Source organism: Orcinus orca, chromosome 20 (genome assembly GCF_937001465.1).
Source record: "Orcinus orca chromosome 20, mOrcOrc1.1, whole genome shotgun sequence".
Taxonomy (NCBI): Eukaryota; Metazoa; Chordata; class Mammalia; order Artiodactyla; family Delphinidae; genus Orcinus; species Orcinus orca.
In genome coordinates this window covers 27,438,059-27,465,994 of record NC_064578.1, presented here as the reverse complement: position 1 = coordinate 27,465,994, position 27,936 = coordinate 27,438,059, and the positions used below count along the sequence as shown (strand labels likewise).

The window sequence follows — 27,936 nt, the reverse complement described above, 5'->3', positions numbered from 1 at the left end:
AGAGTCAAGCCACACCCATAACTAAAATCCACCAGCAGGGACCAGGATAAGCAAAAGCAAACTTAGAGGATCAAGTCAAGTTTCAAGGACAAATACCAATGAACACTTTTCTTTATTGTCAAAATAGAAAAACCCAGGTCTCTTAAATCCACATGATCTCTCTGCTATTTGGCAAGATCCATTCCGAGTCTGCGTTGGTGGAGAACAAGAAGAACAAAGTGTCTCCTGCTCAGAGGTTTACTGTTGGGTCAGAATTGTGTCCTGCTTCTCTCTAAATGCTACCAACCTGGACTCTCCTAAAGTAGATGGAGAGAGGCCCTGATCTCTAAGTGCAGGACTGGCCCCATGTGGTGTGACTCAGCCTCTCCAGAAAAGAGTTTTGTGGTCCCAGGTGAGCTTGGATGGCTGTGTCAGACATCACGCGTACACACACACACACACAGACATATCCCCTCTTCACAGCGAATATACATTAGTACGTAAGTTTAATACCTGGAGATTAACAGAAATGACAGTAGGGCACAGATGCAACACAATAAAACAGGGATGGGGGGTAGGACTGGAGGGGGCAGAGGGACACTGGATATGATCACAGCAACCAAGGAGTGATTCCCTTGGTGCTCTGAGGTCATGAGACACTTGCCTCTTGTCACCAAGAAAACTGCATGGTGAATAAACCACCAACTCTGGAAGATAAGCCGTGGCACTACTGCGGAGCTTAGAATGGGGGGGGGCCCTCTCTGTCACAGTGTTAATACTCAAGGATGGCGGGCTTGGAGAGTGTTACGAAATGTCAGCATTTTGACCTGGCGAGAGGGGCCTATTTGGGATGTACCCCGTTTACCTAACACTGGGTGAAGGAGGTCCCCACTCAGGGTAACCGGGCCCCGGGATACTGTGGTCTTGATCTGCAGCAGCACTCCACACCACTGCTCCCAGCCAGCTCCACTCTGTCCACTGAGCACCCTCTCCGCAATGGACCTAAGCCAGAGTGAGCCAATCGAGAGGAGGCGGGAGGAACCACGTGGTGGGATGGAAGGGGCAGGAGCTGGCAGAGGAGCAGGCGTGTCTCAGGCCGGGCCCTCCCCTAGGCATCATTGAGGCTGCTGTCGCTCAGGAGCACCTTCTCCCCAGGTCTGAAGGCCGGCATCCCAAGGTAGGGGCAGCTGGCGCAGCGGAAAGCATCACCCAGGTAACACTGTTGAAAGAAGAGACCATCATACAGGGAAGCCAAGTGTCAGCTCTCCCAGAGATACAGGCCTGGAGAAAGGGATCCCAAACTTCATAGTATGGCCACAGCGGCCTGAAGAGAACGACTGCGTACATTTGTAGGTCCAACTGGGATCCAAATACTAAGAGTCTTTAAGATCTCTGATTTCATGAAAGACAAAAGTCTAGAGAAGTTCCTTAGGTGGACATACTTCTATATTCTCAGCAGTTCACATCACAGCCACACTCAGCAAATGGCTGAGTAGCATCAGGCCTAATGTGAAGCAGAAAGAAAGGGGCCAAAAATAAGAAATGACAAGTGCCTCCCCTACGGTCATGAGTGTGCTACCCACCCTCATGAGATAACCCCTCTTCCCATTACTACCTAGAGACACGTTCTCGCATGTTCACCTATTATTAAAATACTTGGGCAGTGAACTCTGTAGAGCTGGAGCTGGTCTGTGTTTAGTTTAGGCCTTTGTGAATACTGAGTAATCAACCAGATACTCACGTTTCCACAAGCCGACTTGGGCTGGGAGCTTATCTGGTCCCTCACCTTCTCTTTTTCCAGTTCTTCTGCGAGGCCACAGGTGCTGGGGGAAAGTTAGCAGCTGATGAGCGGGACCTGCCACCACCCAGAAACTCCAAATCCTTGACAGACCTTTTCCCTGGGAGCCTTCACAGATATGGAGTATTGACCTTTCCTGGCCTAGTCAGGTTTGGGCTCCACAATTCAATGATGGATTGTTTGGAGATTCACACATAGACAGTAAACTATCGAAAAAGCCAGGAGAGGTTAGCACAAATTTGGGAGAATGGTAGCCTCTTGTAAGGAGAGGGAGGGAGATGCAGCTGAGGGAGCACGCAGAGGCGACTTCTAAGGAACAAGTCATGTTCCTGGTTCTTCAGCTGGGTGAGCAGTACATGGGTGTTCATTTTATTGTTCTTTAAAATGTACTTATTTAGCATACTCTTCTAACCGTCTGATACATTTTACAATAAAACATGTTTTAGTAATTGTAAAGTACAGCGATTCCTTGATAATCAGAAGCCGCTGGCAGCCTCTTCTCACCCCAAGGCTTACCAGTTCTTGCAGGCCTTCCTCTTTTTCCCTTCCCCACAGGAAGCAGCCCGCAAGGAAGCTGGGTCTGGCTTCTTCATATCTTCTGGATCCAGCAGTTCATCTGAGTCAATGAGATCCTGGAGAATGTTCGAAGCCATTAATGACACAGTCATGGTCTCTGCTAAGGAACAGGTGAAGTGGCCACAGTCCACAGCAGCAGTTCGCCCATCTATGTAGAAGGCACCCATCATCCTACCCGGGCTTGATCATCACGCCCAAGCTGACCACACAGTGAGTACACTACGTGCACAGAAGCTGTGTTAGGCTGTGAGGGGGCTGGGGACTCATTTACGATGTGCAGAGAACATGTGTGTGGAGGGCAGGGAGGGAGGGGGCAGGAAGAACAAAGAGAGAAGCGTTATATTTATGCGAATATATAAAGGGCTGTCGTGTGAGAAAAGGGAATGGAATATTTTCTATATAATTCCAGAGGAAAAGGCAGATAATGATATATACACTTGTGTAATTCTTCGATAAACGTGTAGACAGTTAATCTGTAAGCTCTGTGAGGGCACAAACCGTCGCCTAGTTTGCTTACCACTCTAACTTCAATAGTTGTAGGAATGAAGAACTTTATTACAGAAAGCATTGATCTGAGTTGGAAGAGCATTACTGTTAAGACAGTGAGCATTTGGTGACTTGCCCAGACGAAGGAGCCAAAAAATATTTTAGCTGACAAACTCTTTTCAGGTTTACGCATGCCCACAAGAGTCTTTAATACATCACATGAAGTGAGAACAAGAAAATCTGCGGGGGGAAGGATGCTGAAAAAGAAGTTTAAAATGCCACTAGTGTGGAGTTTCCTTCTGAGTCAAAAAATGCCAGTGGCAGGCACAGCCACAAGGCTGGGCTTTAAATGCTTTCACACCTACAAACCCAGAGAGGCCGCTCCAAACAACAACATTCCCACCCAAAGTGGGAAAAGAAAGCAATCAGGTGACCACAGTGCTGACTCACCACGCTCTCATCCTCCATATCGTTGGCCGAGAGGGTCCAGAGCTTGGCAGCTGCAGGGTCCATAGCAGGCTTCCCTGAATCCAACCAATGAAAGAAAACAAGCTCCAGAAAAGCAGCTGGGAACAAACTCCAAGCACGTGTAAGCGCTTTCTACTGAGGCTGTGCAGGGAACACACTGGGCCGGCGGTCAAAAGACCTGGGTTCAAGGCCCAGCTCTGCCACTTAGAAAGGCATGAGAGGAACCCATCACTTTATGGCAATAAAAGCCATCATTTGTTAAGCTTTGTGCCAGATACTACATTAAACATTTTACATACATGATCTAATTTAGTCCTGCTCACCACCTTATGAGGAAAGTTCTTGTCATCCTAACTTTATAAATGAGGAAAGAGGTTTAGATACTTAGGCCAGTTACACACAGCCACAAATAACACAAGTACAGACAGAGTCTACCTAACGCTTTTAACTTCCACTCCATATTGCTTTCTCCTCCTTCTCTTAGTTCCCATCCCTAGAACATGGGGCTAATAGGATTCCCTATACCCACTGCAGGAGATTTGAATATTAAACAAGAAACTGTACCAAAAAGCATTATAAATAGCAAAGCTCCAGTCACATGTAGACCTGTTACAGACAAGAAAATGGGTTCGAGAGATGGTGGCGGCGGTGTAACAACAGATCAGTAGCAAATTACACCTCCTGATTCTCCCTCTGGGCCCAAAAGAGCTGAGGGTTCAGGGTGGGCCAGTCCACGAATGGGCCTTGGGGGGAAGTGCACCCCCCAGAGATCACTGTCACACTGGATGCTCAGATCTCCCGCAGGGCAGGTCATCTAAGCTGCTCCTACCCATCCTGGAACTGTGACTCCAAAGGTTAGGACGTTAAAGGATTTCTTGAAGATTTAGGCTGGACAGTCAAAACAGAGCAGTGTGAATGTACCTGTAAATTTTTGCATACCTCACAGCTAGGACAATTTTTCTCAAGTCAGGCATTAAAAAATAGTGATAGGAAGGGTGAGAATGGTGACAAAGGGTGGAGTGCGATCTTCTGAGAGGAGATATTTTTATAAGTGTCTTAAGATCCTCAAAGAAAAGCTGCATTCAGTGGTACAGAGAAAAGGACACATGGGAAGGGGAATAGCACACTCTTATCCGCCATGACCGTCACTGTGAGGTCTTCTGAGGGTTAATGTCATAATTCTGGGGTCTGGAAAGACTTCATCAACTAATGAAGCTACGGGAGTCTGACCTCTAGAATCTGGAGACCTCAGTGTCCTCTGGTGCAGAAGAAGGGGCTGAACTAGGTAATATCTATGCATCATTTCAGTTTTGGATCCGAATATGCCCAGAACAACAGTACATTAAGCATTCTTCCATTTGGAAATGAGGGAAATTAAGGAAGGGAATGATCCTCTGAAGATATCACCACCTCATTCCGATCTCTGGCTCAGTTTTTAATAGGGCTCTTCAGGCCCACTCAGACAGAACAATGTCCCTAGGCCAGTCTCACCGGAAGACTTCTTGGTAGTAGAAAGCTTAAGTTGACTAGAAGAACCCACTTCAAAATTGGGCTTTTTTCCTGTGATCTGCACAGAGAGCAGGCTGTCACTGTGGTAACCCAGGTGTTCTCGGACAGACTGAATCTCCTCAGGGCTCAAGAACTTGCGCTGCAGCTGAAATTCAAGATATCAGAGGATTAGGCCACACTTCTTCTACAGTATGATGGTGTACTATGTCCCCCTCACAGGTGTCAAATGCTCACATCTGTAGTAAGCACACGACAGCAGGAGATCACAGACATTGCCTCGTGCCTCACGTTCAGTTTCTCACTGATCAGGACCCTGGAGTGTAACTTCTGTCTACATGTTTATGTTGAGCCTGCCCCTTGGAGAGTTTTATCAAATATCTGTCTATTAGGTACAAGGCACTGTGCGAGGCATTGTGGAGATTGTAATGATTATGATTATCAAGATGAATCGGACATGTTGAAGAGGCTGTCGAATGGAATCGAAGCCTGTGGCGGGGGAGCATGCCCACAGTAAAGATGCTAGAAATGAAATACACAGTAGAGAAAGAGAACCACAGGGGGAGGGAAATGCTTTCTATGTTCCTTGGGAAGAAGCTGGGGGTGCCGCCTCTACGTCCGACAATTATGGAACTGCTACATAAACCACAGTCCATCTAGAGCACTGAACGCCGTTCCATCATTAGTAAGGAAGTGGGTCAATACACTGAGGTGGATAATGTCGAAGACAGCTAAAGGTGGGGAAAAGAGCTAGTGACTGAACACTGTATACATATGACCTTGTTTACATTTAAAAATGTGTATACACACACACAAAACACACTTGTAAATACATAAAAAGAAGTCCGAACAGCAACACCAAAAATGTATTGGTGGCTCCCTCTGGGGAGGAAAGTGTAAGCAAGGCCTGAGATGTCACTTTATATTCTTCAGTCTTAACTGAATTTTTATGAACATCCCATATTTTGGAATAAAAAATGGAAGAACTTTAACTAAAAAGAAAAATAAGAAAGGGTAGGCGTGAAGAAACTGAGGCCCTAGGTCATGTACAGATCAATGGTATAACAGCTATCGTGGTATAACACCTCTCACACAAGGAAATTTCAGCATTGGAGAATAATGTAGAACCATAAATACCTCTATTTAATGTTAATATTTCTAATGAATTGTCAGAAAAGGATTTCCCGCTCCAACCTATTCTAGCCTCCCACCCAAAAGCTGAGGAAAATACAGGCAACTGCCCTTCACTTAGGCCTAAGATTCGTGTCCACTAAGAGATGTGTCGCTCTCTCCCTGCCTCAGTCAGTGGTCACCACTAGTACTGAGACCAAAATATGTCCCAACCCACATGGGACCAAGCTGAGTCTCTTCAGAGGAGATTGATTTCAGAGGTTTCGTCCTTCGAGGCATCTGGTTTCTCCCATGCAGAGCCCTTCTCAACTTGTTTCCTAGTTGAGTGACACTGATCACCTCACCTTCAGGGTTGTTATTTCTCCCAGATTCTCTCTGTATCGTCTGACAAAAGAGATAGTGGGTTTAGTCACCCAAGGCTTAAATTCCCAGCAAAGAAGGTCGTCTACAAACATACCTCTTTTACTTCCACAAGACCAGAAAGAGTCAGGGCTGAACACAGCTTAGATGCCGTCTTCACTTTGCTATTGTTAACTGCTAAGAGGAAAACCCCAGTTAATAGCTTTATAGGTCAAAACAGGAAAAATAATAAAGGCTCTCTTCAGGTCAGCAGGCACTAAAACAATAATAACCTATTCTGTTCAATGTATATATATTTTAGTGATAATATTTTAATTGGACAACTCCTTTTGGTTGTTCAAAGTGCTCTTACTGATGCTCTTAAGTGTCATATAATAATTCCATTATTATTGCTTCATATCACTCTCTGTTTCTTTGAAAAACCTAACCTTCCAGGGGCTGTTGGATAATGACCAAGAGGCTGAGAAACTGTAAAGTATACAAGTATCTCTGTATAGTTCCGACAGACACTGTGTTTAGTCACCCAAGGTTTACATCCCAAAGAAGGCTATAGCTGCTATTAACATCACAAGCTTATATTTCCACATAAATGCCTTTACACATTTCAAAATACTTTTTTTTTTTTTTTTTTTTGTGGTACGCGGGCCTCTCACCGTTGTGGCCTCTCCCATTGCGGAGCACAGGCTCCGGACGCGCAGGCTCAGCGGCCATGGCTCACGGGCCCAGCCGCTCCGTGGCATGTGGGATCTTCCTGGACTGGGGCACGAACCCGTGTCCCCTGCATCGGCAGGCGGACTCTCAACCACTGCGCCACCAGGGAAGCCCTCAAAATACTTTTATTTCTATTATTTGATGAAATAAGTCTTCACATTTTGATAGAAAGTCTAGTTAAAAATGCTAAAAATCGGGCTTCCCTGGTGGCACAGTGGTTGAGAATCTGCCTGCCAATGCAGGCGACGCGGGTTCGAGCCCTGGTCCGGGAGGATCCCACATGCCGCGGAGCGACTGGGCCCGTGAGCCACAAGTACTGAGCCTGCGCGTCTGGAGCTTGTGCCCCGCAACGGGACAGGCCACGATAGTGAGAGGCCCGCGCACCGTGATGAAGAGTGGCCCCTGCTTGCCACAACTAGAGAAAGCCCTCGCACAGAAACGAAGACCCAACACAGCCATAAAGAAATAAATAAAAAAAATTTTAAAAAAAGGCTAAAAATCTAGAATGATTCTGACAGCTTTACCACTGAGCAAAAAAGAGGTTTTTATTTCTTGGATTCTATCTTTACTTTCACATGAATCAATACTTAGCTCATCACTCTCAGACTTCTAGTCACTATTTTTTTAACTTTTTAGTTTGAAATAACTATAGATGCATAGGAAGTTAAAAAAAAAATGTTCAGGGAGGTCTCAAGGACCCTTCACCTCTTCTCTCCACGATATATCTTACACAACTATCATATAATATGAAGACCAGGAAGTTGTCACTGATAGTCCACAGAGCTTATCCAGATTTCACCAGTTTTACATACACTTGTGTGTGTGTGCGTAGTCTTCATCACCACAAGGAACCCTCACACCACCCCCTTTACAGCCTCACGTACCCCCTTCCTCCCATTCCTAACCCCGACGATGGCCAACCTGTTCTCTGTCACTATAACTTTGTTATTTCAAGAATGTTATATGAACAGAATCATACAGCCTCTAAGCTTTTGAGATTGGATTTCTTTCACTCAGCATGATTCCTCTGAGATTCATCCAAGTTGTTGCACGTGGCAATAGTTTGTTCTTTTTTTAGTGCTGCATAGTTTTCCATGGTGTGGATGTACCAGTTTAAGCATTCACCTGTTGAAGGATCCAGCCATTTTCAGATGAGCAGTTTCCTTCTATTTTACTACCTAATGGGTCAAATATCACAATTTATTCAGATGTGCTGGTTCAGAGTTTTACAATAATTCATCCCTTATCCCTAAGGATAAGGTTCAGTACAGGACTGTTGATCTCCAAATTATACCTCCTTCTCAGAGAGATGCGGTAAACATACCTAAAGATTCAACCCTGTTAAACTCTAGTCTTTCAGGTGAAAATTTCCTTACCTACAGCTGTCTCTACCGGCTCTTTCAGAAAAAGACATCCACTAGGCCGAAGGATCCGGGCCATCTCAGCCAAAATCTCAGCACTGTGCAGAGTGGTGCTTCCAGGAATTATACCCGACAAAATAATGTCAAAGCTAGATTCTTTGTGGGCAGCTGAAAAGAAGGAAGACTCTAATCAACAATCACCTTGGCCCCAGAATCTCCCAATCCCTCCCAAGTCCCCACAAAGGTTACATGCGTGGCCTTGTAGAATAAACACCTACCTGTTCAGCAAATGCTATTATACCACCGTTACTAGCAAGAGGGGCAAGGACACTGCTGCCCTGCTCTCCCTCAGTCTTACTAACTTCATCTCCTTTTGTATGCTCAGGGGAAAAAGTAAAAAAGGAAGGTGGACGAAAACCAAGCTTTTTTAAAAAATGTGGAACATCTAATAAGAAATAAGAACTTACTTATACAAATCATCAACTATACTCCTAAGTCCACTGTATCTCAACTGAAAAAACTACTATCATGTGCCACCCCCCCAAAAAAACCCTCAGCTATTGGGCTTCCCTGGTGGCACAGTGGTTGAGACTCCGCCTGCCAATGCAGGGGACATGGGTTTGAGCCCTGGTCCAGGAAGATCCCACATGCCACGGAGCAACTAAGCCTGTGCGCCATAATAACTGAGCCTGCGCTCTAGAGCCTGCAAGCCACAACTACTGAAGCCCGTGTGCCTAGAGCCCGTGCTCCGCGATAAGAGAAGCCACCACAATGAGAAGCACGTGCACCGCAATGAAGAGTAGCCCCCGCTCACAGCAACTAGAGAAAGCCCGCACGCAGCAACAAAGACCTAGCACAGCCAAAAATAAATAAATAAATTTATTTAAATAAAAAAAAAAACACAAAAACCCCCAGCTATCAAGGAACGACAAGAAATGCAGCACTGCCATCAAAACCGCCCTCCCTGTAAGACAACCTGGGTAGGTACTTACACTGCAACAGCTGGTTGATGTTTTCCACAGACACTCGGCCCTCATCGCCAGTTAAGGCTTGAAGCTTATCCACCAGATCTTTTAGAGCCTCCATCGGAGATGACTTATCCCAGACCACTGCCACAAACTGGCCAGCTGAGATCCCAAAATCTGCCATTCCTGCAGTGCTGTGGACCTAAAAGCTATGGGCCAAAGGAGAGTCAAGAGTGAGCAGAGACAAAACGCAATTCAATCCATGGAGTACCACCAAATGTGCTTAGAATTGCAACCTAATTCTGACCTCCCACCAGGGAATGCTGACCACATTAGAAAAACTCACTGTAGATACCAGAGTGTGAATAAATAAACCCATTATCCCAAGGTTTCATAACCCCAACATTCCCAAATATGGCAGGTGGCTTCCTTGGTGAGAATCCTGACTGCGCGGTCAAGTAAGGAGGTTGAAGGCACAAATATTCTTTTCTCTTTGGTATGAGACAACTCAGCTTGAACAGAATGTAAAACACACAGGACATTAATTAGGCAGAAGTATGACTCAGCAAGGGAGGCAAATAAATTGGCTGATATAACCCAACCACAAGCTTAGTGTATTTTTTAAAAAGAGACAACATATGTAAATTTAGCAAACTGAATAATGATATTTTCCCATTCATCAAGATATGAAAATTCAATTCTATTGACTCTGCATTGATCAATAGTATCTACTACCTCTATCTCTAACAATTAACATTAGCCAGACTCTTCAAAGCATTTTACTACATTATCTCAATTGAACCTCAGTACAACCTTAAACTAGATACTACTCCCATTTTACAGTCAGGAAACAGGCTGTTGACTATGCCCAGGTCACACGACTACTAAGTGTTGTGTGGAAAAAGTAAAAGCTGGGATCTGAATCCAAGTCTATGTGACTGTAAAACCCATGCTTTTAACCTACGGAAATTTCCTCCTGCTGGGGTCAACTTTCTCTTTGACTTGATACTCAGATGAGTATAGAATGTCCTCACGATGCAATCAGGTCAGGAGATAGCAGTCTACTCAGTTCCCCATTTCTTTCTTAAACATTAATGACTCCAAGTCCCTGGCTTCAGACAGCTCTACCAAACGACATGAGACCAAAGCTGCGGGAGAGGGATCACACACAGATGGGTCTTAAGCCGAATACTTCTGTATTCTGCAGAGGTGGCTAACCCAGTGACAATTATGCCACCACAGACACTGCGGGACCAAGTTTAAGTCAGGCCTACACACTCTTCCTTCTTTAAAAATGTTCCCTTCAGGGACTTCCCTGGTGGTCCAGCAGTTAAGATTCCGTGCTCCCAACGCAGGTGGCCTGGTCTGATCCCTGGTCAGGGAACTGGATCCCGCATGCCACAACTAAAGTCTCCGTATGCCACAACTAAAGTCTCCGTATGCCACAACTAAAGATCCCGCATGCTGCAACGAAGATCCCACGTGCTGCAACTAAAGACCCAGCGCAGCCAAATAAATAAATAAATCTTAAAGAAAAAAAAAAGACATGTGAAGCAATCTGAGTGCAGAATCTTTAAAAAAAAAAAATGTTCCCTTCAAATGATTTGCTCCTCAGCCTACAAAACATGCCTAGGTCAGCCAGTCATCCTTAAATACTGTAGTACTTTGATTTTGCTGCTCGTTTCCTAAGGCTTTTATTTTCTAGAGCAAAGTCAAAACTCTTCAGTCTTCTGGATTCAGGTGCTCCGTAATCTGGCTCCACCTGTATCTCCCACCTCCCCAAAGTGAATCCTTCCTTGTTGTATGAAAAATCTTGGCATTTTCACTCTATCATGCTTTTTATCTGGTTCCTTCCCTGTGGAATGCCCTCTTTATTATCCTGACCTGACTGCACGCCATGGTAAAAGGATGCCAAGTGTTATCAGATAAACAGGATTCCTTAGTCATTGAATTGTGGTTTTTAAATCCCTAAAAAGCACACAATCAAGAACTGAAACTTTAAGCTTTCAACTGTAACATGTTGAGGAAGAACCCTTACAAATCTTTCAAGTGAACAACTCTGGATCAGTCTCACATTTAAGAACCAGCTGGGGAAGATAGGAATATGGATTGCTGGGTATGAAGTTATAAGAAATAAATGATCTCCTTCTAGAATGATGTTGGAACAGGCTCTCCCTTGGGACAATAGAAAGAGATGAGAAGTTCCCTTCCCACTACAACCTTGCACTGTACTCACAGAAAAATCCTCATGGAAGAACCGAGGGGCCAAAGGCTACTCATTAACTAGAAAAACACAAAAAGCCAGATGTTGAGACCTTTTCAGCAACCTTAATGGAGGCAGGGTTTTATTTTTTCATTTTTATTTTTTTGAATTTTATTTTTTTATACAGCAGGTTCTTATTAGTTATCCATTTTATACATATTAGTGTATATATGTCAATCCCAATCTCCCAATTTATCAGGCAGAGTTTCAGAGAGCACAGGTTTCGAATACGGATGAACTGGGGTTCTACCTACCACTAGATCTTCTATTTATTAGCTACATGACAATGGATCAGTGATTAGCCTCTTTTCTCATTAATAAAGTAGGGAGAATAATCTTATATTTTGCAAGGCTGCTGCAAGAAGTAAATGAGAAGATAAAAATATGCAATGTACTCAGCAGGACCTGGCACACAGAGCTCAATAAAATAATGTTCTAAGAGAACTCTGAGCCTCCACTTCTCTGTGGCCAGTTTATATGCCTTTGCTTCAAACAGTCCTATAAAATCTTGTTCTTCCTCCTCAGCCATACCTGCTGGGAGGACACCCCAGGGAGAAATGTGAAGCTCCTTTTTTATTGTTAAAGTTATACAACATAAGAGCTGCACTTTATGACATCTTATACAGTACTCCAGTGGGATTGTGTCTGTAAATTAGAAGAATGGAAAGTGCTTTGTTTTCCATATCCCCCCAAACTAATCTTCTATGGCAAAATGGAACTCATAAAATACATTTATTAAACATTAACTCTCAAAAAGACACAGCCACCACTTTCAGTCAGCGTTTTCCAAATAAAATGGGACACAATGTTCTTTTAAATATCTAAAAGCCAAAGTGTGATACTATTCATCATCAGAGTTTTATGTTGTTGTCAATGTCTTTTCTAAAAAAACAAGGAAAAAATGTCTGGCACCTAAGTCAACACACTTAGAAGTGTGACTCAGAGCCCAGTTTCATAAATAAAAAGAGGTGGAATAGAAGTCATTGTCACGTCACTGGACTTGTTAAGCATCTCTCCAACTCTGACTGCTGCACACACATGCCCACAGCCCTTCTAAAATGTTGTAGACAGGTAGTGAAAGCAGATGTCTGAGAACAACTTCTGGAGATGCACTTCTTTATTTTTAAGGCACCCAGTAAACATCAAATCCTGAGGCATTAGGCTCCTTTTAAGGATGAAGAGGGCCAAAAGAAAATAAATAAGATTGAAGTTTGGGTATCAGTTCAAACCAAGGATCAAACCTTTTAAGTCAAATGCATAAAAAATTCTAAGAATACTGACAGTTAACAGAAAGAAAAATTTAATTAAAATGAACTGACTGAAGCGCGCGCGCGCGCACACACACACACACACACACACACACACAGAAAAAAAGATGACAATCTGCAAGGAAACAGTAAACTCAAAGGAAAAGAAATAGAAGACTTTGTCTCCAGGCAATTAGGTGTGTGTCAAACTTAAGGGTTTCAGGAAGGATATCCAAGTGCTAGATTTTCCACAGGAAAGATTCATTCGAAGATAAGTGGACAAAACTCAGAAAACAAAACCTCATGGAGAGATCAGTAGTGCTTTACCGAAATCCAGAAATTTTAACATTTGGGGAGTAGTTTTGGCTTAGGGGGAGGCGTCCCCCACACTCACGCAGGGGAGAATAAGAGGTTCTGAAAAGGTTGATAAGGAGTGTGCAAAAAATACAAAGACAAGGGTCTAACTGCACAAAACTTACAGAACGGCATGCTTAGCTCCAGCTGTTGGTTATCCCTCATCCCCAAACCATTTACTTCTTCCGACTATTATGAAGCCTTCCCTGGTGATAGGTTTCCCAGTGAGGCGCTCCGCATTTACATATCTGCTCAGTGACTAGTCCATGACCTCTCTGAGTCACGCAGAGCTTGGCACTCAATGTCAGAATAAAGGCCACCAGCCTTTCCCAAACTTGCAGATCGTCCAAATCACCCGGGGGCATTTGTTAAAATAAGATTCCAGGGCTAAATAAGATTCCAGATGTACTGAATCAACTCTCCAGGAGAAAGACCTCGGTATCCGATTTATTAACAAGTGTCCTGATGGTTTTTCCAATCCGGCAAGTTTGGGAATACTCAATTATATTAACTCAACACTTTGGAGATTCAGGGAAGTCAAAGTTTCAAAATTACAACCTGGGGGGTCCAGGTACCCCCAAAGACGGAAACTTAAGCTTCCCTGATGTTTGCGAAGAGCGACTGAGACTCAAGGTCACAACATCTGGCTACTAGCAGAACCGGGTCTCAGATTCCGGTCTCCCGGACCCCAGCTCAGCGCTGTCCCCCGGGGCCTCAGGCCGGGTCCGGCAGCGCGGGAGATAAGGCAGCTCGGGAAGGGCAGAAGCCACCACGCCAGGAGACCGGGACGAGGCACGGCGGGCCCGACCCCTCACACCGGCTTCCCCCGGGCGAAAGCCCGCTGTGGTCCTCAGGGAGGTGGCCATAGCCACGTTTCCGCCGAAGGACGAGGCTGGGGATGGGAAATGAGAGGACATGGGCAGAGGGTGGGCCGGAACGGGGGCGTTGGGGAAGGTCGGGCTCTCGGACCACCTGGTGATCGCTCACCTGCCGCCCGGGTCTCGCTCCCGGCTTCTCAGCATCGGCCGGCTCCGCACCTCGCGCCTCTCGCGAGAGGACGAAGCTCCCGCGGCGCGGGGAGGGCGGATGTGGCCATGCAGCTGACTCGGTGCTATACGGCGCGTCGCTGTAGGCAGCGTGCCCGCTTCCAAGATGGCAGCGAGGGTGTCTGGCGCGCTCGGCCGGGCGGGGTGGAGGTTTCTGCAGCTGCGGTGCCTCCCCGGTGAGAGGGCGGCCGATCCCGGGAACGGGGAGGGAAGGGGAGGGGGCGCGAAGCCGATCTGGGCTGGGTGAGGGGCGGAAGAAGCCTCGTGGCGGCTCGAGAGCAAGGTGAGGTGAAGGGCATAGCGGCTCGCGCCGGCGCCTCGGGCTCGAAGTGGCCGCCTGGCTGGCTTCTGACCCCATTCTCGACCTGTGAGGAGCGAGAGCATCAGGGAAGGGTCTGTCACTCCCATTTCATGGAGTTGACGCAGCCCGAGAGAGGGCTGTGGGTGCCCAAGGTCACACAGCTCGGTCGGTTGCAGACTGGCACACTTGTACCCAGTCTCTTAACTCCATTGTCAAGTCCCTGGGCCCTGATCCCGGGAAACAGACACAGACAGCGCCTAGTCTACTTTTTCCCAAGTCAGTCATTTCCCCACCTCTTCAGTAATTCTTCAGTATCCTCGTACCACCTTTGCCACCATATAGTCAGTATTTTTGTTTATACGTCTGATTTCGTAAAAATATAGACGTTTTCTTAAAAGAGGAAGCTTTATATCACTACCATAAATGGAAAACCAATGTCATCTTCCACAAATAGAACGTATGAATTAACATATTAACATAAATATATAACTAATGAAATAATATTCTCCTGTATTTCACCTAAAATCTTCTCGTGGACTGCAGTGGTTCTGCAATATTGCTTTGGGACCTCCCAGGTCCTTTTCGAAGTTTTATGAATATTTGGTCCGTTTTTTTCTGTACCTATGCTAAGATAATTGATATTTTCACACATAGGTGCTGTTTATTTTAAAAATCATTTTTTCCTGATTTGGTCCACAGATTTTCTTTAAAATGAGTGCTGTTTTGTTGTTTCTATACAAAGCTCCAAACTAAATATGTTCAGTAAAAGTAATGCCTATGACCCAGAAAATCTACTTCGAGGTATTTACTCAACAGAAATGAAAGCAAAATGTCCACAAAAAGGTTTGAACAAGTATATTCATAGCACCTTTATAATAGCCAACAGCCCAGGTGTTCAATAGAATAGTGTTTCTTAGTGGAATGCTACTCAGCAGTAAAAAGTAACAACCTCCTGATTTTCACAGAAATATGAATCAATCTAAAAAGTATTCTAAGCAAAAGAAGTCTTATACAGACACAGGATACACAGTATGATTCTATTTAGATGAAATTCTAGGACAGGCAAGACTAGAATGAAAAATTCAGCATAGTGTGGGTGGGGAATAACTGGGAAGGAATAAGAGGGAACTTTCTGGGGTGATGTTAATCTCTAGATAGGGGTTCAAGTTAGGCAGGTGTATACATTTGTCAAAACTCAGAATTGGCCCATTTAAGATTTGTGCATTTCATTGAATGTAAATATCACCTCAATAAAAGAACAGTAAATATTCAATAAATATTGAACTCTAGTTAATGATGTGCATGTTGAAATGTTTAAAGATAAAGAATTCTGAAGTCTGCAACAAATGCATCAAAAAATAAGATGGATTGGGGAATTCCCTGGCTGTCCAGTGGTTAGGACTCGGTGCTTTCACTGCTGAGACCCAGGTTCAATCCATGGTTGGGGAACTAAGATCCCACAAGCCGTGTGGTGTGGCCAAAATAAATAAATAAGATGGCTTGATGTATGAAGAGTGTGGTGGATATACAGGTGTTCATGCCACAATTCTTTCCACTTGCTTGTATGTTTGAATTTTTTTTTAATAGTAAAATACTGGGAAAGAAAATAGTATGAGCCTTTGCTTAGGAAATACAGTACTGTACTTTTCAAAAGCCCTTTCCTAAAGTAAATGGGTGTTGCAATATTGCAGATGAGAAAACAGATAGAGACGCCACATAACCACTAGGGAGTCAGTACTCAGACCTTCTAATTTATAGTCCAGTGCTCTTGCCATGATATATAAATATATAATGTTTTCAAGTCACTTTCATTTTTTTGTTTGGGCCTCGCAACACTCCCATTGAGTAAGTAGAGATTATTTCTCTTAATTTGCGTATTTTAAAGTCGTGCTCATTGGGGTGAAATGGTTTGCCCATTAACACACAGCTAACAAATGATGGAAACATGTCTAGAAGACAGGTCTTCCGTTTCCTGGTTCCTGCTTTTGCCACCACATCATGTCGAAAGGTTCCCAGTTTACCCAAGAATTTTGTGTGGTTCTGGTTTTCCTCTGCTTTTCTTCCTCCCCATCCCTCGTACCACTCTGGGTCTCAAAGGGTCTTCTCTGGTGAGTGTCCCTGGCTGACCAGCTCGGTTTGTTTCAGTGTCCCGCTGCCGACCAGCCCTGGTGCCACGTGCCTTCCACGCTTCAGCTACACAGCTGAGGTCTTCAGATCAGCAGGAGCAGCAACCTCCCCCCTCTTTTTCTCAGCAACATTCTGAGACACAGGGCACAGAAGAACCCAGTCAGGAGTCTTCTCGTTCACCCCCCAGGTAGGCAGTAGAACGCCAGTCCACCCATTTCTGACCACTTTGCGTGCTTGGGTGAATCTGTGCTTCTCCTTCCTCTAGCCTCTCTGTTCCCTTCACAGCTTTCACCATTTTCAACCTTATCTTTGAAAGGAACCTGTTGTTTGTTTGTTTTATGAAAACGGTGCCTGTACCTTCTAAACCATTCTAAATAATACAAAGGAGTTCACAAAAGTAAAAAGATTATCAGAAATCGCAAACCCAGAGATAACTCTTTGTGAATATCCTTTTCTCTAACGTATTTCGTATATAACCCTGTATATATTATAAATGATTAATTACACTGTGCACTATACATGCTGTTCCAGAACCTGTTTGTTCACTCAATAGTACGTTTATAATGTCATTTCACAATCTATATTATTTTAATGGTTGATAGTATTCCAGCAAACGGCAGTACCAAAATTTATTTGACCTGTCTTTTATTGATGGATATTTAGATTTCCTTCACTGGTATGAAAAATAATGTGATAAAGTAGATGATTCTCTCAGCAGTGGGAGCGCTGAGTCAAAGGATATGCACATTTTACATTTCGTTACACATGTGAGGCCAAATTGCCCTCCAGAAAGGAAATAATAATTTACATCTCCGTTAGATGTTTCGTCTTTACTTAATCCTGCCGCTGAGAAGTTCCTCTGGCTCTGAAATTGGAGTGTTCCCAGTCATTTTTCTGGTCTCCCAATGAAAGTAGTTTTCATTTCAATTCAACAAATATTTTTTGAGGATCTACTTTGTGCCAGGCCCTGTGAATAACGTAACCGTTGTCCCTGTCCTCAATGGAGTTACAGTTTGGTACAAATCCAGATAAAGAAACAATGTGGTAAGGCTATAAACTGGGAAATCCAGGGTGCTGTGACAGCATGCACCTTCCTATCACCTGACCTCCTCGCTCATGGTTCCTTTCTCTCAGTGACTCTATGGGAGGCGAAGGATGATATGATTTTTGCTCTGTTGGCATTCAAATGCTGATACCGACACATAAGTATATGTCCTCTCAACACGTGCTGAGAGGAGGCACAGAGCCTGTGGTTTCTGGCCAGGCACCTGTTGCATGCCAGGCAGCAGGCGGTGAGGTGAGGTGAGGTGTGCCGGGCTCCGTCCCCATGTCTCTCTTGCATTTGGGTCTCAGGTACACAGACCAGGGCGGTGAGGAGGAGGAGGACTACGAGAGTGAGGAGCAGCTGCAGCAGCGCATCCTGACGGCGGCCCTGGAGTGTGTGCCCGCCCACGGGTGGACAGCAGAGGCAATTGCAGAAGGAGCCAAGGTGTGTATGGGTGCGGGCGGGGCAGCCTGACCAAGATCAGCCAGGAGGGAATCACAGCAGCCAGAGCAGAGGGCTTTCTTCCAGCCCAGCTCAGAGCCCCAGAGCTCCTCACTGCTATACGATTTTCTGGTTCTGTGTTGTTTGTTTTTCCCCAATAGGGTAGAAATGGCTTTGTTTTTTAATTATTTTTTAATATAAAAAGAATATACCGTGGAGTTGGTTCTTGGCAGTTAGGTTCTAAAGGCAGCTCATTAGACAAGAATAGCCTGTGATCAAAACTGCCAGGGGCTTCCCAGGCTTCCCTGGTGGCGCAGTGGTTGAGAGTCCGCCTGCCGATGCAGGGGACACGGGTTCGTGCCCTGGTCCGGGAAGATCCCACATGCCGCGGAGCGGCTGGGCCCGTGAGCCATGGCCGCTGTGCCTGCGCGTCCGGAGCCTGTGCTCCGCAGCGTGAGAGGCCACAACAGTGAGAGGCCCGTGTACCGCAAAAAAAAAAAAACCTGCCGTATTTCATTGACTCTAAGATGCCATTGGTTGTAAGAAGCGCCATTATTTTATGCATCACTAAAAAAGAAAAATGCTGTCTGTTAAACTGTGACGCATCATCAATTTATGATTCACACTGATTGTTTAAAATGAAAAAAAAATGGAGATCCTAGAATTGACAAAATGTGGTGTTTGAAAACTCCCAAGAAGGCACCACCTTGGAGACCAGCACACCTCATTTTTCTATGTAAGTCTAATAATCGGTGTTTCCTCCTGCAGTGGAGCAGCCTGCTCCTTTAGATTAAGCCATAGGCTCATGTTTAGGCCTCATTGTGCAGAATCATCAAGCATAGCCACATACCATCCTATGAAAGGTCTGTGAGGATGGAGACTGATGGAATTGCAGATTCACATCTCCCACCCCAAGCACGTGAGATATCTGCTCCTGAAATGGGACAGTGGGCAACTTTGCTGCTTTTTTAAAATTTAACTGTTATTTCTCTTGTCTTCTCTCACTCTCCCGAGAGCACGTATGGTAACAGAAGTCACATAAGTGGAATGCGTATACTATATGATTCCACTGTGTGCTCACTGTGAAAGCTTTGAACAGTACAGACAAATATAAAAAAGATAACAAAGATCAACATTTTGATCTTTCAAATTAGAAAAAAACCCCTTTCATTTATTAATCATTCACTCTTTAAATATTTATTGAACAGAGAGTGTGCTAGGTCCTAGGGACATCATAGTAGTCAGGGTGGGCAAAGTTCTGCCCTTGTTGAGCTTCCAGTCTAGTGACGTTAATCACATATATACAAATACATATTTATAAAACGTGGTAAGGGCTATCAGGAAAAGGTGCTATTGTGACATGCAGTGGAGGGACTGAATCTAACTCGGGGTGGGGTGAGAACGTGGTGAGGCAAGGCTTTGGAACTGAGAGCTGAGGAATGAGAAGGCTTTACCTGATTTGGTGGCGTGGGGGATGGACAAGTCCAGACAGAGACACAGCATGTGCAGAGTGGAAAGAAGCCTGCACATTAGAGGAACCAAAGAAAACCATCATGCCGAGAATCAGGAAGAGGTCTGAGCTGAGTGAGGCTGGGGAAGGGTCGGTTGAGGCTACATCAGGCAAGGTCCAAAGGTCATGTTGAAGAGTTAGGCTTTCTTTTATTCTAAGAATAATTGGAGGTATAGAATTCAATGTGACATTTCAAAACCATCACTTTGGCTGCTGGATGAAAAAGTATTGGAGTCAGAGAGTCACTGGGAGCGGCTGCTCGTCATCCAGGAGAGATGAGGGCTTTCTGACCTAGAGCAGGGGCAGTGAACGTGGAGACAAGTGGGTAGATTTGGTGAGAGAATGACATAGGAGGGAGTGACAAAATGCCACCAGAGCTGCCTGCCGGTTTGCATGCGTGGGTACATGGTGGCGCCGTTTTCTTAGATTAAGGCCACTGAAGAGCCAGGTTTGAGGAAGGCCCATGGGTACAGCCTTTTTTTCTTTCTTTCTTTTTTTTTTTTTTTTGCTGTACGTGGGCCTCTCACCACTGCGGCCCCGCCCGTTGTGGAGCACAGGCTCCAGACACGCAGACTCAGCGGCCATGGCTCACGGGCCCAGCCGCTCCGCGGCATGTGGGATCTTCCCGGACCGGGGCACGAACCCGTGTCCCCTGCATCGGCAGGCGGACTCTCAACCACTGCGCCACCAGGGAAGCCCCATGGGTACAGTCTTGAGCTTTGTTGAATTTGAGGGGTCTTTGGGTCGGCCAACGGGGGACCTCAAGCATACAGGCCTGAAACTGGAGGAGCTGCCTGCACTAGAGTATATGTTGGGGCATAATCCACATGTGTATGTGGTCATTAAACCATGGAAGTGAGTGAGATTGCCTAGGGTGGCATGAATGTGCCTAGAGTGTCATGTGAAAAGAGGGAGGAGTCTAGGTCCTCAGGGACCACTGACATTTAAGGGTGGGGTGGAACAGGGTGGGGTGGCAAAGAAGACTGAGGTAGAGGAGCCTGCGCTGGAGGCAAAGCGGGAGAATGTGGATGAGGCAACTAGACATTGGTGACTGCAGCGGCAGCCGTTTGAAGGGAGTACAGGTCCAAAATAACTGGTGGGTTGAGGAGTGAGTAGAGGTCAGGAAGTGCAGAGGTGTTTGGCTGCGAGGGGGAGAAGAGAGCTAGTATACTAAGCAGGGGAAGTGGGATGGAAGTTTGATGAGCATGTTTGAATACTGGCAGGAGGGCACAGAAACACCGGTGACGGTGAAGATACAAGAGAAAGTGGCAAAATAAAAAACGTGAGGTTCCTTGAAGGCAAGGATTATGAAATCCGGAAGACAGGTGGAAAGACTAGCCTTCGATGTATTAGGGGCAAAGTTGGAGAAGACAGCTGCAGGCTTAGTTTCTAGAAGAACCTTTAAGGAGTTCCCAGGGAATGGCTTCTGTTTTCTCTGTAACGTAGGTGTGGTTGTCTCCTGATCGTGAAGTTAGGAAACAGTGGGAGGAGACAGAGGTTCGGAGGTAGCAGAGAAGGTTTGAGAGAATCATTACAGAAAGGTGTGGAACCAGGGGAGGACAGAAATGTAACAGGATTGTTTGGAAAAATCTGATTCTATTGAATATTCTATGGTTAAATTTTTCACTCTTTTTCATATGCTTTTTCACTCTGCATATCTCCATTCATACGGCTGCATAATACCTATTGCATTTACTTGAACTCAACTGATAAACATTTGGGTTGTTTCCAATTTTTTTAATATTATAAGCCTATTTGTACGACAGATTTAAGTACATTTCTGGTTGGTTTCTTTAGGACAAATTCTGAGAAGTGCAGTTGGTCTTTCAGGGAGTGCATCAATCAGAAGAAATCACACCGGTTACTCAGAGAGAGAGAATTTAACACAAAGAATTGTTAACTAGATGTGAAATTGGTAACCAGGTAACTGAAAGGATGAAAGAACACTAAGGTATGGTAGAGGTAGCACCTGCAGGGAGGAGCTGTCATCCCAGGGGCTAAGGAAACAAAGGGAAGAGCTGGAATGATTACAGCTAGGAGCTTGAAGGAGAGTCCCTGTGGCGGTGAAACCCCCACGTCTCCGGAGGACACGCTCCTCAGCGGGTGCTGGTGTCGCTGACCTTGGAGGAAGGGTCCTTTGGGGCTGGCACTTGGCCTCTGGGGTTGGGGAAATGGCAGAGCGGCTGGGAGGGCTGGGAGAGGATGGTGGCTCGATGAAACTGGGTCTGCACCTGTCGAGAATACTGCAGACTGGGTTCAGCTGCTGCCACTGGACAGAACTGCTGCGGTGGTGAAGGAGGGCGCTACTCACACAGACCGCTAGCAGACGGGAAGTAAACCGCAAGGAGCCAGGCCCTTCCTCCTCCTCCAGCCTTGCAGTCTCCCTCTAGAGACCCTATCAGCGGACCTAACATGGAGCCAGAAGTGTGGCTTGCAGAGGAAGGGCAGGTTTGGAGCTGAGAGACAGTAGCTCAACAACTGGCCCAGGGAGTGTGTATATTTTCGAGGTTCCTGTTACATACATGTTAGAGGCAGCATAGCCTGGTGGTTAAGAGCTTTAAGCCTCGGTTTCTGTAAAATGTGGATGATGGTAATACCCCCCTGCTGGCGTTGCTGTGGGGCTGCAGCAAGGTCGTGTATATAGTGCGCTCAGCCAGGCACCAGGCACACAGGGAGCACGGTCACCCTTAGTACTGATGCTCCTGCGGCTCTGGTGTTGAGGTGAATATTGCCAAGCTGCCCTCCAAAACGGCCGTGTACTCCCACCAAAAGAGAGGCACTTTCCCAATGGTGGGAATTTAGAGTTAATGGTTTTTTTGGTTCCTTTTCTGCCCTCTGTCCCTGCTGCTGTCAGGGTTCTCCCTCCAGTAGCTGCTCAGTGAGTCCTGTATGTGAGGAATAGTAAAGGATCTCTGTGGCTTTGTTAACTCTTTGACAACTCATTAGGAAAAGTTTGTGAGGGACTTTCCTGGCAGTCCAGTGGTTAAGACTGTGTCTCCAATGCAGGGGACGCGGGTTGGATCCCTGGTCGGGGAACTAAGATCCCACATGCTGCGGTGTGGCAAAAAAAAAAAAAAAAAAAAGTTTGTGAGACTTTTTTTTTTAAACAACTGAGAGACCTACTTTCCAAGAGGCTTAGGTTAAGTGAGTTGTTGAGGAAGAGAGTTATGAGCGCTCTTCCCAAGCCCCTTTTTATAATAGTTACAACTCTAGGTTACAAGTGTCAGAACTCAAACTCAACTGGCTCAAGCAAGAAAGGGAGTGTTTGGCTCATTTAATAACAGAAAGGTCTGGAAGTAGCTCTGGCTCGGTGTTCTTAGATTGTTGCTGCTGGGAACTGTCTCTACAGCGTATCTGCTTTGCTTTCTTCTCTGTGAGCTTCATTCTCAGCAGGGGCTTCCCATGCAGGACTAAAAATGGCTCAGCAGCCCCAGAGGAAAGAGGGTACTTCTTTCCCATCGGTACTAGCAAAAGTGTGGAGGCGGCCTCGTAGGGCTGGATTTGGTCACGTGCACGTTCCTGAACTAGTTGCTGTGAACTCCATTTATCTAGGTCTGGATCCCCTGCTTTGCATCACACCCAGGGGCTTGATGGAGTGTGGAGGGACTGGTGGTCAGCTTCTCCCAGATCACACGGACAAGAGTGAAGAGTGGGGTGTCCCACTGAGAACCAAGCTGCTGTTACTAGAAGAGGAGGCCCTAGTGATGAACAGGCGGCAAATGTCCACTCCACCTACCCGCCACTTTCCCGTTTTCCCTCTCCCCCTTTGTAGTCTCTGGGTCTCTCCAGTGCGGCTGCCAACATGTTTGGGAATGATGGCAGTGAACTGATACTGCATTTTGTGACCCAGTGCAACTCTCGGCTCACCCGTGTGCTGGAAGAGGAGCAGAAGCTGGTACAGCTGGGCCAGGCAGAGTAAGTCCCATGGCATCATTGCTCGGGGTGGCAGCTAAGGTTCAAGGAGCTTAGGCGCCACTGGCTGTCCCCAGGAGGCCAATCCAAGCAGAGCCAAGAGGGTAGCACTGAGCAGCCCTGCTGCTCTGCTGGGACTGAAACGCAGCTGCCTGTCTCATCGGGAGCTGGTGGGGCCCTCCCCACTAGGGCTGAGTAAACAGTGTAGCACCGAGCCCATGCCTTTGATCCAGAAACACAGTGTTTTCTTTTCCCTCTTCCAGGAAGAGGAAAACAGACGAGTTCCTGAGGGATGCTGTGGAAACCAGACTGAGAATGCTGATCCCGTACATTGAGCACTGGCCTCGGGTACAGAGTCCACATCCAGGCCCCAGGGCAGAAAGTATTCGTGTTTATGATCCTCGGCACCTTCACTTGGAGGGTCTGGCACACGGTTCAGAAGTCAGCTCATTAATCTCCACAAAACTAGGGATTCGCAGTGCAATTGGTGGAGCTAGGTTTCAGATTTGCGAGAGCCAAAGAGAGGACCTCTGAGCCATCTGTGTCTCAGTTCCTGGAAACGTGGGTGGCGTGGGTCCTAGATCACGTCCTGGGTGGGGTCTTAGTGGCCCGAGTGTGCCACCAGGTCTTCAATGAGGAGGAATCCATGAAGGGGATTAGAAAAGTCAGAAGATTTTACTGGCCATCATCATTAACAGGCCTGTCGCGTTCTAGATCTCAGGGAACTGGGACTTCTTTTCAGTATGTCAGTGTGATGCTTAGAGAATTGGAGTATTCATTCCAAGGGCTTCCCACTCCCCTTTTCTAAAGGTCCTTTTTTCCTGTTTCAAAGTGTGTCACAGTGCAGGCCATTCTCTCAGTTAAGAACTCAAAGCACATCAGCACTGAGAGGGCCCACGGATCATCTAGTGTCCTCTGCCCAGCTGGGAGACGGCTGAGCATGTAATTTCAGTTGTGGGCGGGAGTGAGGGAGTACAGTCCAGAGTCAAGTCCCATCCCCTGCCCATGCTCACCACGCTTGGTTTCAGATCTCCAGCTTGACCCTTTCCACCTCAAATTCCACCCCCAGACTCCCCAGCTATCCCTGCTTCTTCCTCCATGTTACAGAATGGGGTGCTCTCAGTACTCAAAGCCACCAGTCTAGAGCTGGCTGTCTGCATTCCCAAGTCCACATGCTAGGGATTGAGAATCTGACTGGGTCAGCTGAGGGTCGGATCTGCCCCGGCTCCCATTAGCTGTAGTCGGGAGCATTAGACGCCAGGAGCTCACACGAGTGGGTGGAGATGGTGAGTCTCAGAAGGAGGGCCGGGCAGGCCCCCTTCCGTACCTCCAGGGGGAGGTGAGGCACTAGCCACCTGAGCCCGCCGCTGCCGGTGTGCAGTCCCACTCCTCTGCCGTCTCTCCTCAGGCGCTCAGCATCCTTCTGCTCCCTCACAACATCCCAGCCAGCCTGGGCCTGCTCACCAGCATGGTGGATGACATGTGGCATTACGCTGGGGACCAGTCCACTGACGTGAGTGCTCTCTGCAGGCCCGCAGGCTACTGGCAACGCTTGGATTAAGCATTTCCTCAGGAAGTTTGTGAAACTTCTTTGATAACAAATCCTTCACGGGACTACAGTGTCATTCCCATCTTGGAAAGGGGAGGCTAAGGTATGAGGAGGGTCCCTCCACAAGCCACGGTGGGATCTAGGTCATCTTCATTCAGGGACCAGTGCCGTAGCCATGAGCCATTGGTATTCCTTCCCCCACTAGACTGGTGACAAGGCATCAGAGGGCCTTGTGATTGGATTGCCATTTTATAATCATTTCCCCCTCAGTCTTCTATGATTTAGATTCCGTAGCAGACTTTCTCAGTGTGTGTCTTTTATGAGACTGATTAAAAAAAAAAAAAAAAGAATGCCATGGAGACACTCGTTGCTTTAAAAAGAAACTCTCTCCCTGTAGTCCATGTTGGCTTGCTTCGCTAAGAGATCAATAAGCCTTTAAACAGGCACCAGGAAAGAATCTGACTTGTTAGTGCTACCATATTTCTGGTAGGAAATTAAAAATATATATATATATACCTTCATAAAGGAAATTAATGTGTGATGGTACTTTGTGGAATCCAGGATGGGAGGCGAAAAAGATGCTCCCACCACAGTTATAACAAAGTGCTTTAATAAACTTCCATCGTGTGGGAATATACCACCAACAGAGATGGTAGGAAAATGAAATTAGAAAGCTAAGAAATCAGAGGGATAAAACACAAAGCAGCCGAGCTAGGGCTCTAAAGAGTGGTTCGCCAGGACAGTCAGAAGTTGCTGAAGGACTTGAACTCTCAGCTCTTCCTAGGTATTCCAGTCTGTCCATGATGCTGTCTCAGCCCTCACTTCACTGATGAACACGCGAAGGTTTGGTCATTACTGCCTGACCACAGGGCCTCCCTGGAACTTCGATGTCCTGAGACTTAGGCTTTTCACTGGCGTTTCCAAAGCCGAGTGGATGTAGCAAAATCACGTGGGGCGCTTATGAAACATCCAGACCCCGGCACTTATTTCAGACCTCTTGACTCTAAGATGTTGGGCCCAGTAGCTTGCATGTTTAATCTCCCAGGTGATTCTGACACCCAGCCTAGTTTGGGAACAGCAGTCTTGTCTAGAGGGCCCTGTGTATCTGTGAGGAAAAGAAGAAATCAGGAGGAAGCCCAGGAGTGCCAGTGGCTTTGGGTAGGAACTACCCAGACTTCCCCCAACCTGCAGCAACAGTGGTGACCCACCTCTCTGATGGGTTTCTTTGCAGTTTAACTGGTACACCCGCCGAGCAGTGTTGGCTGGCATCTACAACACGACAGAGCTGGTGATGATGCAGGACTCCTCCCCAGACTTTGAGGACACTTGGCACTTCCTGGAAAACCGAATTAACGACGCAATGAACGTGGGCCACACTGCCAAGCAGGTAGCTGGGGGCTAGGCATTTGGGAAGCCTCCTCACTAGGCACACTGTCTTCCTTGGGCTGCACTGGTCACTTGTCTGTTCTCTTGCTCCCCTTTGACTTCAGCTGACAGTCCCCAGGGCCTACCCCGAAAGCCACACTTGGCCCATTTGTGATTGTGTTGTCCATGGGCTCTTCCTCCAGTACACAGAGCCCTCTTGACTCTACCTGTCGGGGCTAATAGGCCTACTGATTTGTCCTACCTGTCTCACCTTTGAGCTAGTGGTGGGGGCCTGAGAGAACCTGACTCTGACTCCTTCTAGGTAAAGTCCACCGGAGAGGCACTGGTGCAAGGACTCATGGGCGCAGCGGTGACAGTGAGTACTGCCCAGCTCATCCCTGCCCATCCATTCTCACGTGTGTCACTGACCCCAAGTAGTTTTGTAGCCTTAAACTGGAAAGCTAATAATAAGACTGACAGTGGTTCAGTCCCAATCTCTAGATCCCAAGTACCCCACTTCTATTTTTTACTGGCATCAGGAAACAGTGCTTACTCCCGGGACCCTGGTATGTCAGATCTCTGCATCATAGCCACGCATGCTGCCTTGGAAATCTCAGTCTTTCCCATTGGAGTCCTAGGGTCAGGGCAAGGTCTCATCACTCTCTGTTTCCATCCCTTTGTCAGCTCAAGAATTTGACAGGTCTAAACCAGCGCCGGTGAGCAAGAAAGGGTGTAAGCTAGAGTGCCCAGAAGAATACCCGAGGATATATTTAAAGGGCTTTGAAACGTATGAGGTGCCGTCCATGAAACAGGGTGTTAACGAGAGAACACCGAAGGCCTCTACACACTACCACAGCCACCTGGAAACCACAGGGCACTGGAGGATAGATACAGTTGTAGCCCAGGGTTGGGCCACTTTTTCAGTTCCTAACACCGGGCCCGGCCTCCTGATGCCTTTCTGCATTGCAGCACTCAATCAAGCATTCAAGCCACAGAAACCCAGCACGCCCCTGTCCTCGTCTCTCAGGCACCTTGATCATGTCTTAACCTGCCTAGAAATGCTCTCTCGGGCTCCCAGGTCAGAGTCAGGGTCTGAAGCCACCCCAGGTGGTAGCTCATCCACAGCACAGCACAGGCCTGTGCACCCAGAGGGAACCATGCTGCCCTTTCCTTCTCTGGTGTCCTGAGATGCTGCACTGGAAACCCCCTCGCAAGCTGCCTCACCTGAGACAGGTGCGTGCTGGATGGTACTGCCCAGCCTGGCCAGAGGTGTGATTCCAGGCCCTGTGTTGAGTTACACCAGCATGCGTTGCAGGACTATTCATGAACTTAGAGTCTGTAAAAATTATAATAAATATGTTTGAAGCAATTTCCTGTTGTGTAGGTAGTTTCCATATAGACCATGGCAGGTATCCAAGACGCCAGAGTGAGACAA

At 46.6% G+C, this 27,936-nt stretch overlaps 2 protein-coding genes across 4 annotated transcripts; one reads left to right on the top strand and one right to left on the bottom strand.

Annotated features, from left to right (window-relative positions):
* Positions 1-468: 468 nt before the first annotated feature.
* Positions 469-14,326, bottom strand: CIAPIN1 (cytokine induced apoptosis inhibitor 1). Of its 2 annotated transcripts, none has more exons than XM_033419024.2 (9): positions 14,193-14,326; positions 9,369-9,550; positions 8,392-8,544; positions 6,402-6,478; positions 4,799-4,961; positions 3,290-3,363; positions 2,294-2,409; positions 1,721-1,802; positions 469-1,198 (listed from the first exon to the last, which is right to left on the bottom strand). In XM_033419024.2, exons 2-9 carry the CDS (start codon positions 9,523-9,525, stop codon positions 1,088-1,090), a joined length of 933 nt encoding a protein of 310 aa, XP_033274915.1. In that variant the 5' UTR covers positions 9,526-9,550; positions 14,193-14,326; the 3' UTR covers positions 469-1,087. The 2 variants fall into 2 exon arrangements, with proteins under 2 accessions (XP_033274915.1, XP_012386730.1); XM_012531276.3 differs by having other exon boundaries at positions 6,402-6,481; positions 14,193-14,325.
* COQ9 (coenzyme Q9) lies at positions 14,286-27,870 on the top strand. Of its 2 annotated transcripts, XM_004264926.4 has the most exons (9): positions 14,286-14,427; positions 16,698-16,866; positions 18,033-18,168; positions 23,448-23,590; positions 23,851-23,935; positions 24,996-25,100; positions 26,368-26,523; positions 26,824-26,877; positions 27,186-27,870. In XM_004264926.4, the coding sequence occupies exons 1-9, from the start codon at positions 14,358-14,360 to the stop codon at positions 27,219-27,221; spliced, it is 954 nt and encodes a 317-aa protein (XP_004264974.1). In that variant the 5' UTR covers positions 14,286-14,357; the 3' UTR covers positions 27,222-27,870. The 2 variants fall into 2 exon arrangements, with proteins under 2 accessions (XP_004264974.1, XP_033274912.1); XM_033419021.2 differs by lacking the exon at positions 24,996-25,100.
* Positions 27,871-27,936: the final 66 nt, after the last annotated feature.